The 20,266-nt window shown below is 42.8% G+C and overlaps 1 protein-coding gene across 4 annotated transcripts in view; it reads right to left on the minus strand.

Moving 5' to 3' along the window:
- The window catches only part of greb1 (growth regulating estrogen receptor binding 1), a 304,535-nt gene that overhangs the window by 87,598 nt on the left and 196,671 nt on the right, over positions 1–20,266 (minus strand). For all 4 annotated transcript variants that reach the window (XM_063037530.1, XM_063037522.1, XM_063037506.1 and 1 more), the window contains 4 exons: positions 5,536–5,673; positions 4,464–4,649; positions 2,807–3,157; positions 413–541 (listed from right to left, as the gene is read on the minus strand). In XM_063037530.1, the coding sequence (XP_062893600.1) occupies positions 413–541; positions 2,807–3,157; positions 4,464–4,649; positions 5,536–5,673 (804 nt within the window). The remainder of the gene's footprint in view (positions 1–412; positions 542–2,806; positions 3,158–4,463; positions 4,650–5,535; positions 5,674–20,266) is intronic.

The following is a 20,266-nucleotide window of genomic DNA, read 5'->3' on the forward strand; positions in this document are numbered from 1 at the left end:
AAACATGTGCCTTATAGCAGCCTGAAGAGAAATGGCCTTTCTTTTATCCAACCAGCAGCAAAATGATTTTGAGGTTTCTGGAGATACTGAAGATTTCCTACAATTCTAATTTTGATTCTAGTTTTCAGTAGGCTCATTACTATTTTGGACGACACATCAGTCTGAGAATCCGGTCCAAGGCAGAAAGACGTATGAACAGATCTTCCATCATACACAAGATGTTGTTAGGTGCTATTTCAGGTCAAGTAAGTTCATGGAGGCGTTGGGCCAGAAAATGAAGGCTGTTTTCCCACCCCTACATTGATATACACCCACATCACAAATATGTAATCAAATTCCTAAGCAACCAGATAATAAGGAAATAAGGAATGGGGTGGGGGGGGGGGGGAGGCTGGTGACAGCAATAATTTACCTGGACAAAGGCTGCTAAAGAAATCTCCTAATGTCCCAATTTTCCCGGTGACAAGCTCATAGTTAATTTCTTTCAGATGCTCTTTTGGACCAAGCATTCTTCCAGTCAAAAATACAGCCTGATGTTTCCCTAGAAAAATAAGAGGTACGTAAAAACGAACAGTTGGGAACCTTTTAGAATGAATTAGAGACAGATCATTAGAGATAAACAACATGCCTTCACCAGCTTCTCTTAGGCAACACAAACACCCCACTTATCTCAGTCTCTCCACCCTCCTACATGTTCCATTCGCTCCATTCGCTACATTCGCTCCAACCCTCCTGTTTGACTACAAATTAAACATGATTCCTAAGCTTTTAGCTCAAATGAAAGATAATTGATTTGAAGCAGCAATTCTGCTTCTCCGTCCACGGATGATCCCTGATCTGCTGACTATCCCCAGCATTTGATATTTCTGTTTCAGACTTCAAGCACCTGCAATGTTTTGCTTTTCGCTCACTGACTCAATATAGCTATGATGCATGACAACCACACATTAGTAACCTATTTTGACTGCAGAGTTATATCAGAAGTATGCAGGAATGGTTATTCCCACAAAAGTGCATGTATGTGTTTGCATTCTATGCATAAGGATTTCTTCCAAAGTCCAGTTGAACAGATTGGTTAGCTTGAATACTGGCTATATAGGGGCCTTTTATTGAACTGAGATTCCTGGTTTAAAAAAAAACACTTAAATTACAAACTGCTCCAGCCACCTTGCATTAATTTCACTGAAATCTTAATGAAGGACAGTGGGAGAGCCTGGAGAATGGAGTTTGCATAGAACAGAGCCAAGGGAAAAACAGGAGTAGTCCTATACATTGTGGCACTAAAAGTGCCACTAGCTCTCTGTCTTTAAGAATAATTCAAGTAAAACCTTTTTTAAAGAAGCTTCTCTCTCTTGTCAATGGGATTAAAGTGATAGGATGAATATTTCTTAGGTTTCCAGAGTGGACACATAATTTCCTAAGAGTCTCCACTTACTGCACTACAACATAGTTTTAATGAAGCTAATTAACAAACAACAGATACCAATTATGTTGTCAATTTTCTGGTACTGGCAATACATTCCAATTTCTATTCCATTGCTATTTTATTTTACCACAGTGACAACTAAGATGTAAAAATGAATAGAAAAGTCGAGAGAACAAAAGATCCATTGAAATAAATCATTATTCATTTAACTGCATTTATAATTTGTGTTGTTGGTTGGAGTACGTCCCAAGAAATTGTTAATTAGAAAATGGTGTTTATATTCCCTGTAGTGTCTATTCCAATGAGATTTCTTCAGCAACTTTGACGACACCTCTCTCCTGTAACCTTGAATCAAATCACACGAAGATGAGTTCTTACTAGTTTCCCACCAAATCACATATCATCCACACTTTCAGCTCATTGCTATTTATGGTAGCTTGCTGTGTGAAAATTGGGTTGTCTTGATTCTTGCATTACAAGAGAGAAAATATTTCTAAAAATGTCCCATAGATGAACTGTGGGATATCCCAAGAGGATGAAATATGTGATTTAACTGCAAATTCTTTTACTATCAGCTAAGCAATTAGACATAGTCAAATACTCTCCTAACATATTCCAGTTGGTGTGGTCACCCCTTAGAGCATGAAGAAATCTGAGTAAAGCACAATAACTAACTGTGGAACTGTTAATGTCACCTTAATTGAGAAAAGTGAATGATGTAATTATTTCTGTCCATAAGGAAAACACCATGGGTGCTGGAAATATGATCTCTGAGAATGCCAACACAGACACATTGGGGGAGGTACTTCTGGAAATCCATAATATTCAACCAGCATTATATTAAAAAATGCAATTATTTATCATGTTTCGTATAGCGAAAATTACCTCAGTGCACAAAAGATGCAATACCAAAAAGAAATGACAAAGAACCAGACAAAGGAATCAGCACAGGAATGAGACTTGGGAAGTAATCATTAAGTGGGAACCACAAAATGTTAAAACTGGCTAAAAGGAGAGAGAACCTAGCCGAAGGTAAACCACCCACCTCTGTAAGAGAGGGGAGGCAGTGGAGGAGGGTGATGTGTTCAAGCATATGAAATGCTGGAAAAAAAGGTTGTGAGGAATGAGAGTGGGAGACAATGGTTTACCTTTACATTGTCATATAGGATGCCATTTGTGATTCTGATAAGGGACTACTGCAGTACTGTGGTGGGGTGGGGTAAGAAAAGTGCTGATGGATATTCATAAACGGAGATTCACTTTAGGTAGACATGGATTTGGAAACTGGATACATGTTGAAATATTAATGCAAGACAAATTAAATCTAAGATTTTACTGGCAAATTATTCTGTTCAAGTTTCAAAAATATCAAATACTGACCTGTAACCACTACACATGATTCAGTGCTTTGGTTCTTACTGGTGCAAATGATTACCACAAAATTCTTTCCTTGTAATTTACCCTCACCAAGAAGTTTAAATGTTTCTGCAAGGCCTTCTGCCAATGAAATTGTCCAGTCAATGATCTCGACGACATTCTTACAGGAACTGGCTGCTAATTTAGCCAGCCAGGTGAGCTGCTTCGGGGTGACAGTCAAAGCCTGCGATGGTACACATGTTCCTATCTGAGAAACTGCTTGCTGGTAATGTTTGGTTTCAGTAAGATTAGACTCCTGCCATGCTCTCACCAAAACATGTTCCAACTCCTCAATTAAGGGCACCTGATCTGGTTCTAGGAAACAAAAATTAAGTAAGCTCAAATATGCAAGATTTCAATGGTATAGAAACCTAACCGCTTATTATTTCCAATAAAAATCAGAAACATGCACTTCATAAAAGAAAGAACTGGCTTACAACAGTATTTTAGTTTATTCAATTACACAAGTGTACAATCGGGAGATAATCAGAGCTTCACAATACACTTGCTAATGTAGAAATGAGTATTTCTTCATTTAGCAACATTCTGTACATCATCAAGCCATCATTACTCTGAGCAGCCATATGAATAATGAATATGTACTGACAATGAAATCAATGATTAATAGAGTGACTTTAGATCCTATTTTATAACTCCATTGTCAGTACATCAATCAGAAGATCACAGTGATTTATATGCCAATTTACATCACTCCACATTTTGCGGCTGTTAATCTTAACACTTCTTCATTCCGCTCTCCTGCCATGCAAAAATGAATCCATAATGGAAGTTCAGTTCTATAGGTACACTGGTTATGTGAATCTGCGTAGTCTGGGTTCAGCTCCCACTGCAGAAACATGAGTAAAATAAGTAGACTAACATATTACTGTAGTACCAGGAGACTGTTGCATTCTTGGTTCATTGTCTTTCAAGCAAGAAGATATTATCTTACCAAGTAATGAGGACATGAAGAATTCTACAACCTTATTTCAAAAGACAGCACTGCCCTTAGGCCTCCCTAATATTTATCCCTTAACCATTATAAGAATAATTTACTAATTATTACAGAAGTTTCTGCAGTATCTTGACTTGGGTAAATTGGCTGCTTGTTTCTTAAAAAGGACTATATAACTGCAAGAGGTTTGCTTTAAATAAACATGAGCCATTTAACACATTGTTCCCAATACACCGACTTCTTGATTTCAAGTGGAGGCTTGTGTGCTGGAGTATTGTTCTGAATATTTTAGGGTAAATCCACTAGGAAGTCTTGAATTATTTAAAACAACAACCGAAGAAATCGAGATAAGAGTGATTACAACAACAGGAGCAATTTTATACACTTCTCAGCATCTTAAAATAGGCTTCACTGGAACATTATCTGCCAGGATTTGATATGGAACCCATTAGGAAGTATTAGGGTAAACAAACAAATGCATGGCCAAAGAGATGTAGTTTAAAATGCATCTAAATGGAAGACAAATGTCTGCAGAGGATACAGTACAGGTTTAAGAAGAAAATTACAGGGTTAAACTGCTTACTTTTTTCTAGAAACTATACTTCTATTCAAAATAACTGAACTCTACAAATTTACAATCGATAAAACTGCTTTTGAATTACTTACCAAGTTGAACAAGATAGTACACTGTTAGTAAGATCTGCATCTCTACAGACATTACTGTGGACACAGATGCACAATGCTGCTCATACCCTCTGGGTAACGACCGGGTGTTTCCATAGCAATTCTGTAGCAATGGATTAACCACCACATCATTCAGATTACCACAAAGGTGAGGAAAGCTTCCATGGCCTAAAAAATTAAATTTTTGAATTATCCTTTCATTTTATAATTATTAATTATTTCATTTTATTACACTCTAGAGATTATTCGGATTTAAAGGGTACGTAAAGTTCTTTTTTTATAACCATAAGAGAATAATTCTGCTGAAGATTCCATCTTCGGTACATAAGCAATTCTTTTGGTAAGCTTGGCACACAAAGTAAAATACTTAATCTTTTGTAAACAATGTGCTATTATTACCCAAACAATTGCATCCCCAAATTACCCTCCCAGTCCCCACATGGTGATAAATGAAACTAAAATTTGGGAAAACTGAAATTCCACCTCTAATCACCATGCCAGTCAGAACATTGGTGCAGTAATTCAGTTTCTGGTATCTCTCTCAAAAGGAAGCAGGAGTCAATTTAAGATACAAAGGTCACATCTGATTGATATATTGGAGCCTCGGTTAAACCGTATATTGAAGGCAGAGTAATGAAATACAGCGACAGGCCAGAAAGGGTTAAGCTGATTGTTAGCAAAACAAAATCTCTGAATTGTTTGGAGAGTGCTTTTCCTAGAAACCCCATGGAGTTACTTAAGAGTCACCCAATGTGCAGGGATCCTACCCTTTTCCAACCCAATTGCAAATACCGAGATAATTACTTCATCTGATTGCCAAGGATCACAACTATGGGCCCAAAGGTTTTGATGGACAAATTCTCGCTCTGTCTGCACAGATTGTGAAGATGACCAGATGTGAAACAGGAGTCCAGGACATTTCACTTAATCCAGGCTTTGCCAACATGTCCCAGCCAGACTCCAAATACTTCTCTCTACTGGGCCCAATCTGAACCTACTTTCCAGCCAGAATAATGGCCCAAATGTCGAGTTCATTTCATTGACATTCAATTACCTTTAAAGATTACAGGTCGGGTCCCACAGTTTTGAAGTAGATTATCAGGCACAACCACAGGCTCTTCGGAGGCTGTAAGTGGAGAATGAGCAGGTCCTAAATGACTGGACTGAGTCATACAAGTTATTTCCACAGGTTCTGTAAGCAGCAAGGGGAATCAATGAATTTCATGAAAGACTTACAGTCAGCAAGTGGTCCAGCATACAAATGTGGGTGTACTTTTTCAGTCTTAACCAAGTTAAGGTAAGAAGAAGATGGTGTTTGACAGTATATTCTGTAGCCGTTTAGATCAAAAGCAAAATGGAGCAGACATTGGAAATTTGAAGGATGATTGGCCCTTGGACTGTATTCCTTGGAGTTTAGAAGAATGAGGGGAGACCTCATAGAAACAATTCGAATGTTAAAAGGCATGGACAGAGTGGATGTGGCAAAGTTGTTTCCCATGATGGGGGAGTCTAGTACGAGAGGGCATGACTTCAGGATTGAAGGGCGCCCTTTCAGAACAGAAATGCGAAGAAATTTCTTTTAGTCAGAGGGTGGTGAATCTATGGAATTTGTTGCCACGGGCAGCAGTGGAGGCCAAATCATTGGGCGTATTTAAGGCAGAGATTGATAGGTATCTGAGTAGCCAGGGCATCAAAGGTTATGGTGAGAAGGCCGGGCAGTGGGACTAAATAGGATAAAATGGATCAGCTCATGATAAAATGGCGGAGCAGACTCGATGGGCCGAATGGCCTACTTCTGCTCCTTTGTCTTATGGTCTAAGATATTGCCTGCCAGTGCAACTTATGTAATTTTATATAATTTTCCTTTACTTTATTCACATACAATCTGGCAGGAGAGGAAGAAAAATAATACAATTTATATAGTTTAATGGAACATTTTTATTTCACATTTCCAGCATTGGCAGTACAGTCAGCCCTCCTTATCCACAGGGGATTGGTTCCAGGACACCCTGTATATACCAAAAAATGCAGATGTTCAAGTCCCTTATTCAACCTGTCTCAGTGCGATGCACTTTAGGACCCAGCGGAGCCCGAACCTTATTTAACCCATCTCAGTGCGGTGGACTTTAGGACCCGGCAGAGCTCTGAATCCGCAGTATTTCTGTTCACGAAAATAATCACGATCACGACTGAAAGTAAAGTGGAAATAATAAAGCGATCGGAAAGAGGTGAAACGCCATCGGTCACTGGAAAAGCGTTAGGCTACAGTCGGTTAATGATCAGAACAATTTTAAAGGATAAAGTGAGAAAGGCCCTGCCCCAATGAAAGCTGCAATTATTACTAAGCAATGCAGTGGTTTAATTATTGAAATACATACATTTCTTAAGTGTTTTATATGCATAGGAAAGTAAAATATATACTATATATTTTAAAGGAAAGAAAAGAGGATGCTGTCTAAGAAAAGAAAAGAGGATGCTATCCAAGTTGCATGCCATCTTGGTCAATGTCTCCCATCCACTACATAATGTACTGGTTGGGCACAGGAGTACATTCAGCCAGAGACTCATTCCACCGAGATGCAGCACAGAGCGTCATAGGATGTCATTCCTGCCTGTGGCCATCAAACTTTACAACTCCTCCCTTGGAGGGTCAGACATCCTGAGCCGATAGGCTGGTCCTGGACTTATTTCATAATTTACTGGCATAACTTACATATTACTATTTAACTATTTATGGTTCTATTACTATTTATTATTTATGGTGCAACTGTAACGAAAACCAGTTTCCGCCGGGATCAATAAAGTATGACTATGACTATACACTAAGACAAACATTTGACTGACTGACGCTAAATAATACCAGATGTACCTGTTCCGACTTACTTAGAAAGAGAACTTAGTTTTTTTTCGATCCCGATCCGTGGTAACCTTCGCACATCCTCCCGTAAACTTTAAATCATCTCTAGATTACTTATAATACCTAATACAATGTCAATGCTATGTAAATAGTTGTTAGACTGCATTGTTTAGGGAATAATGACAAGAAAAAGAAGTCTGTTCGTGCTCAAACAACAAGTGCTGGGGAAAGAACTTCCGGGTTTTCCCGATCCACGGTTGGTTGAATCCGCGCATGCAGAACCCACGGATAAGGAGGGCCAACCGTACAGTATTTTGACCACCAACCAACACATTATTCTACCCAGTGTGACAAGAATACACATAAATGTTAGCTGTTCTGTGTGACCAGCAGTTGGTCTGCCACCTGTCTTCGGGAGAGAAAGAGATAAGGAAGACAATGGAGCAGCATTTGAAGATGTGTAATGAAGGGACGGGAGAGAGAGCTGTCTAGAGTGGCTCCCCCTTTGAACCCTGAACTGTTTGAAGTGATGGACAGGCGATACCCCAGCAGGGGGATAAAAAGGGACAGGTTCGCTAAGGCAGCACACACACGACACCCAAGGTAACGAGACCCTGGAAGCGGTGCACCTCTCACAAGTTGGTGGGAAGTACCGGGCCATAAACGCACAGGGTGGAAAGGCACGATCGGCGGGAACCTGGTGTGTGTCCACCCTTGCCTGGGTGCCAGGTTCAGCGCAGGGAAACGATCGTATCTGGAAACGGAGGGGTCACGGTCGGTGACCTCAGATGACATCACAAAGGGCTCGCACGAAAGCTGACTGCGAAGGTCTGTGTGGAAGCCGTTTGAATATTCATTCGTTTTGCTCTCTCTCCTCCCACCCCCACTGTCCATCGCCATGGCAACGATTACTGCGAACTGAACTAAATTGAACTGGACTTTGTGTCACTTTGAAACTGGTCATTTACCCCTAGACAACAATAGAGCTTGATTAATCCTGTTATCTGAATTCTGCGTACATGTATGTTTATCATTGCTGAACTGTTGCATTCATTATCCTTTTGATTAGAATACTGTGTTGCTTGTTTCTTTAATAAAACTTTCTTAGTTCTAGTAATCCAGACTCCAACTGAGTGATCCATTTCTGCTGGTTTGGCAACCCAGTTACAGGGTACGTAACATAAGTGGGGTTCTCGTCCGGGATTTTGAACGCTAAGTTTGGGACGGAGTAAATTGATTGGGTTAAAATTCCCGAAAGAAAGAAAAGACAAACAGCAGAAACGGAGGCTGAGGAATTTATAAAGGCGCCGACCTTGGAGGCATTAGAGGATGCCAGGAAATCGGAATTGATAGCTGTGGCCAAACGGTTGAATCTTGCTAAGGGGAAGTCGACAATGAGGAGAGAGGAGATACACAGAGCTATCGTAGAGCACTATGTATCTAAAGGTGTGTTTCCCCAAGGCGAGCTGGAGGTGGTGTCTATTGAAAAACCTGCTGGAGACGCGGTACAGGTGCAGCTTGAAAAACTGAGACTGGAGCACGAGTTCCAGGTAAGGCAGTTGGAGCGAGAACAGAAAGAGAGGGACAGACAGTTGGAGCGAGAAGAGAAAGAGAGGGACAGACAGTTGGAGCGAGAAGAGAAAGAGAGAGACTTAGAAAGGCAAGAGAGAGAGAGGCAGTTGGAGAAACAGAGGGAAAGGGAATTCGAGCTGGAGAAGTTAAAGATAAGGGCAGAGCAGGGGCTCGTGCCGAACCAAGGTGGAGGGTTCCGGGCGACCCAGGAGGTTAGGCTGGTTCCCCCATTTGACGATACCGACGTGGATCGGTACTTTCTCCATTTCGAAAAAGTGGCTATAAGTCAGGAATGGCCGAGGGATAAGTGGGTTGTTTTGCTTCAAAGTGTACTGAAAGGGAAAGCCCAAGAAGCTTACTCAGCTTTATCTGCCGAAGATGCCCAGAGGTATGAGGTGGTGAAAGAGGCCATCCTCAGGATTTATGAGTTGGTCCCGGAGGCATACCAGCAGAGGTTCCGGAATGCGAGGAAGCAGTGGGACCGCACGTATTTAGAGTTTGCCCGTGAGATGCAGACATATTGTGAGCGTTGGTGCGCCTCAAAGGGGGTAGAGAGGGATTATGACAGACTGCTACAGCTGATCCTGATTGAGCAGTTTAAAGGTTGTGTCCTTGAGGGTATGAGACCCTACCTAGATGAGAAGGAGGCAGCCACGTTAGCCGCAACTGCTAAGTTAGCGGATGAGTATGCGTTGACGCAGAAAATGAAGTTTGCCCCGAGTAAAGGCTACCAGAAGGGTAGTCAGGACGGCAGGGAGAGTCCGCCGGAAAAGTCAGAAAGTAAGCCGGGGACTAGTGAGAAGGATAAGGTAGACCGGGAGCAGTCTGGTAGGAAGTCTCCTGGGATCGTCTGCTATAATTGCGGGAAAGTCGGACACTTTGCGTCCAGGTGCTTTGCCCCAAAGAAGGAGACAGGAAAAGGGAAAACAGCGATTTTGACTGGCTGTATCGAGCTGGTAAACGAACCGCTAGGGAAGGACAGGTCTGCCAAAGTTCAGGAAGGGCGCGAGAAGTTTATCTCGGCCGGATTGGTGTCGGTGAAGGAGGGGTTAAAACCAGTTCCAGTGCGGATCTGGAGAGACACGGGAGCGTGTCAGTCACTGATACTGAAGAGTGTATTAGAGTTTAGCTCAGAGACCCAGACTGGGGAGGTAGAGGTCAAAGGTGTTGGGGAAGGGACAGAGTCAGTCCCTTTGCATCAGATACACTCACAAAGCAACCTGGTCTCTGGACTAGTCATGATCGGGGTGAGGTCCGAATTACCAATGAAAGGCGTGGAAGTCTTGCTCGGTAATGACATCGCCGGAGGAATCGTGTTCCCAGTCGTGAGATTGACAAGTCAGCCTGCCAGCATTGCGGCCCCGCCCATGGACTCACAGGTTCATCATGGGGCTGCGGTAGTAAATTTAGCTGAGACGTTTCTGCCAACCTTGTACGAGAAGGGGGTAGAAAGTGAAAAGAAGGAGTGTAGTGAGACAAGAGGTAGTGAGGGAGCTGAGACAGACTTAGCAGTAGCCAGGAAAGAATTTGTGCAGACGCAGGAGCGAGACGAGGGGCTGATGGTTTTGGCAGAGACAGCTCTCTCTGACACAGACTTGACAAGGGAACTAGTAGGCTATTGTGTGGAGGAGGAAGTGCTAAGGAAGAAAGGGAAACCCAGTACAGTACTCGCAGATGAGGAATGGGGGGTGGTGCAAAAGAGTTATGGGGATGAGGTTTTTAACCTGGCCCACAAGGTACCCCCCCGGTGGACATTTTGCAGTACTGGAGGGAACAGTTGGTGGAATCATGAAAGAGGTTTACCGGCTGCACAGGGGGAAGGATGTTATTGATTATGACCGACGCGAACTGAGACGGTCACAGGCTTTTGATATGCTAATAAACCTAGTCGGTGTTAGCGTGGAAATCAATGAAGCTAGGGGCCCCCTGATAAGAGAAAAAAACCATTTTGAAAAGATTAGTATGGGATCGATCAGATGGGAGAAGGCTATTGTTTTGGCCAGGTCTACTGATAAGGTCTCTCCCTTAATCCCCGAACAAAGCGACTCTTTAGGAGAAGTAATTAAACGACTCGCACCCGTGTGTTTGATTGTCCCGAGGCGATGCAAAGAACTGGGACGTTGGGTGGTGTCTGTTACAATAGGTCAGCCTAGTAAGCAACAGCCATATAGAATGAGTAATTCAGTGACTAAAGGGCTGACGAACACAGAGGTGTGTATTGGCAATTTAATACGGCTGTCTGAAGCCAGCTTGAAAGTGAACCTTGAAAAAAATGAGTTCGGCCACACGAAGGTCACTTACCTGGGAATTGTGGTGACACAGGGGCAGCTGGCAGCGATGCAAGCTACAGTGCAGGCTATTGCTGACCTCCCAACCCCGACAGACAAGAGGGCCCTCAGAAGGCTCTTGGAGATGGTGGGGTACTGTAGGAAGTTTTGCAATAACTCTGCGGTCACTAGCCCTCCCCTTCCTACTAAGCCCTTGCGAGAGAAAACTAGGTCGGAATGGGACGACCCTTGTTATTGTGATCCGGGACAAAACCAAATGAGAGGTTACATTGATCGCAATTCATCAGTGTTTTTGGCCACTATGAAGTTTGCTGAGTTGGAGCCTGGTCCAAGGGATTATTAATAACATATAAAAGGAACAGAAAATGTGATGGCTGACTGTCTGTCAAGGTGTTGACAACTTCAAACTCGCTGTGTTAGCCAAATAGCTGATAAAGATGTATATTTGTGTGTGTATCAAATAATGTATTCACGTTTGTAATTTTTACCCCCCGGTAAAAATCCTTAAAGGGGGGAAGTGTGACAAGAATACACATAGATGTTAGCTGTCCTGTCTGATCAGCAGTTGGTCTGCCACCTGTCTTCGGGAGAGAAAGAGATAAGGAAGACAATGGAGCAGCATTTGAAGATGTGTAATGAAGGGACGGGAGAGAGAGCTGTCTAGAGCGGCTCCCCCTTTGAACCCTGAACTGTTTGAAGTGATGGACAGGCGATACCCCAGCAGGGGGATAAAAAGGGACAGGTTCGCTAAGGCAGCACACACACGACACCCGAGGTAACGAGACCCTGGAAGCGGTGCGCCTCTCACAAGTTGGTGGGAAGTACCGGGCCATAAATGCACAGGGTGGAAAGGCACGATCGGCGGGAACCTGGTGTGTGTCCACCCTTGCCTGGGTGCCAGGTTCAGCGCAGAGAAACGGTCGTATCTGGAAACGGAGGGGTCACGGTCAGTGACCTCAGATGACATCACAAAGGGCTCGCACGAAAGCTGACTGCGAAGGTCTGTGTGGAAACCTTGAATATTCATTCGTTTTGCTCTCTCTCCTCCCACCCCCACTGTCCATCGCCATGGCAACCATTACTGCGAACTGAACTAAATTGAACTGGACTTTGTGTCACTTTGAAACTGGTCATTTACCCCTAGACAACGATAGAGCTTGATTAATCCTGTTATCTGAATTCTGTGTACATGTATGTTTATCATTGCTGAACTGTTGCATTCATTATCCTTTTGATTAGAGTACTGTGTTGCTTGTTTCTTTAATAAAACTTTCTTAGTTCTAGTAATCCAGACTCCAACTGAGTGATCAATTTCTGCTGGTTTGGCAACCCAGTTACGGGGTATGTAACATAAGCCATTGTTAATGTAGGAAAAGAAGCAGCCTTAATCTACACATCAGAAGCAGCAAACCATCGAACAGAGATGTACATCAACAAGAGTACAATCAGCCTGGTATGTTATCACAAACACCTCATTAAACATGCATTAAGGTTGTACCACTGGAGTCGCTCCCAGCACTTCCTACCACAATAGCAGCCCCAGAACCAGCATTATCAGACGGGTATGAATAGCACCGTTGTTGACCCAAAATCCCAAAGAGGAAAACTAGTCCAATAAATGGTAGACATGAAGTTTCACATATGTAACAAACTGTTACATCTCATCAAGAACCCGTCTCTTCCATAATTCTCTATCAACTACTCAATACCAAAACATTCCAAAAGCACCATTCTCTAAAACTTGACAGTATTTACTTCACTGTTAATATTTTCAGCATTGACATACATTGTTTATTTGTCTTGTTTAAATGGCATTGTATTATTTGATTGTTCCAAGTAACAAAATAAATATGCAGAAAATAATTGTGCCTTGTTTGTATCATTCAAAAGACCACAAGACACAGGAGGGGAATTAGGCCATTTGGCCCATCGAGTCTGCTCTGCCATTTCATCATGGCTGATCCAATTTTCCTCTCAGCCCCAATTTCTTGCCTTCTCCCTGTATCCCTTCACACCCTGACCAATAAAGCATCTACCAGCCTCTGCCTTAAGGCTGAGCCGATAGGCTGGTCCTAGACTTATTTCATAATTTACTGGCATAATTTACATTCTACTATTTAACTATTTATTACTATTTTCTATTACTATTCTATTACTATTTATTATTTCTATGACTATTACTATTTACTAATAGTAATATTACTATTACTATTTATTATTTATGGTGCAACTGTAATGAAAACCAATTTCCCCCGGGATCAATAAAGTATGACTATGACTATAACTTAAATATACAGAAAGACTTGCTCTCCACAGCTGCCTGTGGCAAAGAATTCCACAGATTCACTACTTGCTGGCTACAGAAATTTCTCCTCACCTCCATTCTAAAAGGGCACCCCTCTGGTCTCAGACTCTCCAACCAAAGGAAACATCCTCTCCGCATCCACTCTAGCAAGGCCTTTTAACATTCGATAGGTTTCAATGAGGTCACCACTCTTTCTTCTGAATTCTAGTGAATACAGGCCCACAGTCATCAAACACTCTTTAGATTATGAGAACACTCAGTCCTCTTTTATAGTCATTTAGAAATGCATACATGCATTAAGAAATGATACGATGTTTCTCCGGAGTGATATCACAGAAAACAGGACAAACCAAAGACTAACACTGACAGAACCACATAAATATAACATATAGTTACAGCAGTGCAAAGCAATACCATAATTTGATGAAGAACAAACCATGGGCACGGTAAAAAAAAGTCTCAAAAGTCCCCGAGTCGATCGACTCCCGAGTCCCTGATAGCAGGTGGCAAAAGGGAGAAACTCCCTGCCATAAACCTCCAGGCACCGTCAACTTGCCGATACCTTGGAAGCAGCCGACCACAGTCGACACTGAGTCCATCCGTCCAAAAACTTCGAACCTCTTAACAGCCCCTCCGATACAGCCTCCCGAGCGCCATCCTCTGCCGAGCGCCTTCGACCTCGCCCTGGCTGCTAAAACAAGCAAAGCCGAGGATTTCGGGGCCTTCTGCTCTGGAGATTCTGGTTACCACACAATAGCAGTGGCAGCGAAGCGGGCATTTCAGAAGTTTTCCAGATGTTTCTCTGTACTCTCACGTCTGTCTCCATCAAATCAGAATTGTGCATGGTCCCCTACCTGACAGATAACAGATATCCATCACTGGAGAGGCCACGCGCGCTGCTGTTACGCCGCCATCTTCTCCTCCCCCTCTTCATATGACAAGCATAATAGAACGTTCAACATTGATAGAATAGTACACACCTTTCTGCCCAAAATGTTGTGCCAACCTTTTAACTTACTCTGTGATCATTCCAATCCTTTCCTCCTCCAAAGCTCTCCATTTTTCTTTCATCCATGTGCATACAAGATTATCTTAAATGCCCCAATATATCTACCTCTACCATCACCCCCGGCAATGAGTTCCAAACACACCCACCACGCTCTGTGTAACATTGCCTGACATTCCACTCACCTACCCCGCCCCCCCCCCGGTAAGCTTTCCTCCAATCACCTTAAAATTACGCCCTTTGTACAAGCCATTTCTACCCTGGGAAAAAGTTTCTGTCTGCCCACTCTATACATGTCTCATCATTTTGTACACTTCTCCCAAGTCTTCTCTCAGCCTCCTTGCTCCAAAGAGAAAAGCTTTCACTCACTCAACATACCCTCATAAGACGTACACTCTAATCCCGGCCGCATCCTGGTCAATTTCCTCTGCATCCTTTCTAAATAGTCATAGTCATACTTTATTGATCCCGGGGGAAACTGGTTTTCATTACAGTTGCACCATAAATAATAAACAGTAATAGAACCATAAATAGTTAAATAGTAATATGTAAATTATGCCAGTAAATTATGAAATAAGTCCAGGACCAGCCTATCGGCTCAGGGTGTCTGACCCTCCAAAGGAGGAGTTGTAAAGTTTGATGGCCATAGGCAGGAATGACTTCCTATGACGCTCTGTGTTGCATCTCGGCAGAATGAGTCTCTGGTTGAATGTGTTCCTGTGCCCACCCAGTACATTATGTAGTGGATGGGAGACATTGACCAAGATGGCATGCAACTTAGACAGCATCCTCTTTTCAGACAACATCGTCAGAGATTCCAGTTCCATCCCCACAACATCACTGGCCTTACGAATGAGTTTGTTGATTCTGTTGGTGTCTGCTATCCTCAGCCTGCTGCCCCAGCACACAACAGCAAACATGATCGCACTGGCCACCACAGACTCGTAGAACATCCTCAGCATCGTCCGGCAGACGTTAAAGGACCTCAGTCTCCTCAGGAAATAGAGACGGCTCTGACCATTCTTGTAGACAGCCTCAGTGTTCTTTGACCAGTCCAGTTTATTGTCAATTCGTATCCCCAGGTATTTGTAATCCTCCACCATGTCCACACTAACCCTCTGGATGGAAACAGGGGTCACCGGTACCTTAGCTCTCCTCAGGTCTACCACCAGCTCCTTAGTCTTTTTCACATTAAGCTGTAGATAATTCTGCTCACACCATGTGACAACGTTTCCAACCGTAGCCCTGTACTCAGCCTCAGCTCCCTTGCTGATGTAGATAATTCTGCTCACACCATGTGACAAAGTTTCCAACCACAGCCCTGTACTCAGCCTCAGCTCCCTTGCTGATGCATCCAACTATGGCAGAGTCATCCGAAAACTTCTGAAGATGACAAGACTCTGTGCAGTAGTTGAAGTCCGAGGTGTAAATGGTGAAGAGAAAGGGAGACAAGACAGTCCCCTGTGGAGCCTCAGTGCTGCTGATCACTCTGTCGGACACACAGTGTTGCAAGCACACGTACTTTGGTCTGCCAGTCAGGTAATCGAGAATCCATGACACCAGGGGAGCATCCACCTGCATCGCTGTCAGCTTCTCCCCCAGCAGAGCAGGGCGTATGGTGTTGAACACACTGGAGAAGTCAAAAAACATGACCCTCACAGTGCTCACTGGCTTGTCCAGGTGGGCTTAGACATGGTTCAGCAGGTAGACGATGGCATCCTCAACTCCTACTCGGGGCTGGTAGGCAGACTGGAGGGGATCTAAGTGTGGCCTGACCATAGGCCGGAGCAGCTCCAGCATCCATGTCCTTGTTTTGAGAGGCTGGTCAAGGATTACATCTGGAGCTTGCTACCATCCAAACTGGACCCCCTACAATTCATATACCGGCACAACCGATCGACAGATGACGCAATAGCCACTGCTCTACATGCTGTCCTTACACATTTGGAGAAGAAGGATGTTTATGTGAGAATGCTATTCTCGGACTATAGTTCAGCACTCAACACCATAATTCCATCCAGGCTTGATAGGAAGCTCAGAGACCTCGGCCTTCACCCTGTCTTGTGCAGCTGGATCCTGGACTTCCTGTCAGATCGCCAGCAAGTTATAAGAGTGGGCTCCCTCACCTCCACCCCTCTGACTCTCAACACAAGAGCCCCTCAGGGCTGTGAACTAAATGCTTTCCTTTACTCTCTGTTTTCTCATGACTGTGTTGCCACCCACAGCTCTGATCTGCTAATTAAATTTGCCAATGACACTGCATTGATTGGCCTAATCTCAAACAATAACGAGGTGGCCTACAGGGAAGAAGTCATCTCTCGAACACAGTGATGTCAAGAAAACAACCTCTCTCTCAATGTCACAAAAACAAAGGAGCTGGTTGTGGATTACAGGAGGAATGGAGATGGGCTAACCCCTATTGACATCAACGGATCTGGGGTTGAGAGGGTAAACAGCTTTAAGTTCCTTGGCATCCACATCACCGAGGACCTCACGTGGTCTGTACACAACAGCTGTGTGGTGAAAAAGGCACAACAGCACCACTTTCACCTCAGACTATTGAGGAAGTTTGGTACGGGCCCCCAAATCCTAAGAATTTTCTACAGGGGCACAATTGAAAGCATCCTGACTGGCTGCATCATTGCCTGGTATGGGAACTGTACCTCTCTTAATCGTAAGATTCTGCAGAGATTGGTGTGTCAGCCCAGCACATCTGCAGTTGTGACCTTCCCAAGATTCAGGAAATTTACAAAGATAGGTGTGTAAAAAGAGGCCGAAGGATCATTGGGGTCCTGAGTCACCCCAACCACAATCTATTCCAGCTGCTACCATCTGGGAAATGGTACCGCAGCATAAAAGCCAGGACCAACATGCTCCGGGACAGCTTCTTCCACCAGGGCATCAGACTGATTAACTCACGCTGCTTTGAGTGTATTTCTGTTACATTGACTGTTCTATTTATTACTAATTATAAATTACTATGATTGCACATTTAGACGGAGATGTAACGTAAAGATTTTTACTACTCATATATGTGAAGGATGTAAGAAATAAAGTCAATTCAATTCAATTCCTTTCTATAAGGTAACCAAAACAGAGTATAATACTCCAAGTATGTAACTAGTTTTATAAAGCTGCAACATTAGTAAATCCCCAACTAATGAAGGCCAACACTCTACATACCTTGTTAACCACCCTATCAATTTGCGCAGCAACTTTGGGGATCTCAAGTTCAAGTTTAATTTTCATTCAACCATACACATGAATACAGCTAAATGAAACAGCATTCCATGTCTGACATGGGCTTCAACTTCCCCCCGTTCCTCCACATTCCTAAGAATCCTGCTATTAAACCTATACTCTACATTCAAGTTTGACCTTTCAAAGTACATCACTTGACACTTTTATAGAATGAATTCCATTTGCCACTTCTCAGCCCAGCTCTGCTTCCAATCGCTATCCCATTGTAACTTACGATAACTTTCTAAACCACCAACCTTTGTGTTGTTGACCATTCATCAGTGGATCTAGATTAGGCAACTCTCAATTAATTGAACTTCACACTTTACTGTCTTGGCACAAACAACAACATAACGATGTTGATCCCAGGCCAACAACCCATACACACTCAGAAAGCTTTTCCAACTTACAACACTGAAATAGGGGATCTCCTGTTTGCCAGATGTTAGCTCCTGGTATGGGAGTTCTTCCTTGTGATTCTGAATCTTCGAAGTTATCGTTACTTTTTATTTGAAGTCTCTGCTTTTATATTCGGTCCTTACCAATTCAAATGTTTCATTTCAGTGTTACTGGTGTTATTCAGTGTCATATGACAGACTTATAACACCTTCTTGTTGGATCTCGTCCAAGCCAGCATCCATTTGTTGCCCTCTTCTGCAAGTAACAACTGATAGTTTATGGCTCTTTGCTTTAAATTAGTTACCAAACTAGTAATCAGCTTGAATCACTCAGGACAGACACAGACACCACCATTCACAAACCTGCATGTTGTATCTAACCAAAGACCACCTCACAAAAAACTGCTTATTTGGAAATGATCTCTAGTCCAGCTGATTACCCAGAGCATTATTGTGCCTACTTTAAAACTCTGATCAAGCCAAGCAACTCCAGTTCACAAAACAGAGGATGCAGAGCAGCTTCACGAAATGGCAACCTCCATTCCTTCAACCTCATGGCAAGAACAATGACAACTGGTTTGTTTGCTTCCAGTGTCCTTGACCCTTTCGAGTCCAATCTTTTCTTCCATATTTTAACACCCCCATGGCCAACAGTATCACCTACACATTTACCAATCACCTTCCACTTCCTTGTCTGAGTCACTTATTAAAAAATCACAAAGAGCCGGGGCCCGAGAACATATCCCTGCAAAACATCAGTGGTCACCAATCTTCCATCTACCTTTTCTGGGCCTCCACTACCGCCTACCTTTTCTGGGCAATCTGATAAATAGAAAGGAAAATATTCTATCTTTTACAAAGATCTGGAATGGTCATAAAATCTGGACTCCACTGAGCGGAAAAAAGCTTTACAAGAACTCAGACCAAATGTGCTAGCAAGCACATTTTAAGTTATGGTGTATTTCCAAAAGTAGAAAATTAGTACTTTTTAAGTAGTTGACATAAATAGAGAAAACAACTTTTCTCTATAAAGCCACTCATGCTCTCTAGTTACGTGCATGTATATCAAAATTTAAAAAACAATTCTTAAATTGTGTTTTGAAGTGTAATGAATTACAGCACTGTTACTTCTTCAAAATCTTGGGTCTTTACATTGACAATTGTGAATATCTAAAATTCCATAAATGACAAAATTAATCTTGCACTAGAGTCAAAACAGAGCTGTGTCTGGGTACTTGAAAGAAGTACGTAGGAGTTGAATATCCTTAAAGCTCCATCTTGGAATCTATAAAATATTAGGGCAGCTGTACAACACATTGTGAAAATGCATGGAAATACATTGAATAGATGATGTAAATAATGAAGGTGATAACAGATCCAGTGGTGCATTCACTCAGATGTAAAGAGAGAACTAAACCAGATCTGGCATTGAGAACCAGAAAGTCATATAGCATTGCAGTAGACCCTTAGCCTCAACTCATCCATGCTGGCCCAGTTTTTAAGGACATGGATGAAAAATATCCCATGACAAAGGATAGAAGGAAGTGAATAAAATAACATTTATCCATTCCTACTTGGCCAGAATAACCATCAGTAGTTGACTAATTGGACTTAACAAGCCATTTGACAAGCTCCTGTATGGGAGGCTGGTCCAGAAGGTTCAGTCACTTGGCATTCAAGATGAGATAGTAAATTGGATTAGACATTGGCTTTGTGGGAGAAGCCAGAGAGTGGTAGTAGATGGTTGCCTCTCTCACTGGAGGCCTGTGACTTGTGGAGTGCTGCAGGAATCAGTGCTGGGTCTGTTGTTTGTCATCTATATCCATGATAATCTGGATAATTGGATCTGCAAATATGTGATGACACTGAGATTGAGGGTGTAGTGGACAGCAAGAAAGGCCATCGTGGCTTGCAGAGATATCTGCATCAGCTGGAAAAATCGGCTGAAAAATAGCAGATGGAATTTAGTGCAGGCAAGTATGAGGTGTTGCACTTCAGCAGGACCAGCCAGGGAAGGTCTTACACAGTGAACGGTAGGGCATTGAGGAGTGTGGTAGAACAAAGAGATCTGGGAATACAGGTCCATAATTTGTTGAGAAAGGTGTCACACGTAGATAGG

Source organism: Mobula hypostoma, chromosome 2, assembly GCF_963921235.1.
Source record: "Mobula hypostoma chromosome 2, sMobHyp1.1, whole genome shotgun sequence".
In the NCBI taxonomy this organism is placed as follows: domain Eukaryota; kingdom Metazoa; phylum Chordata; class Chondrichthyes; order Myliobatiformes; family Myliobatidae; genus Mobula; species Mobula hypostoma.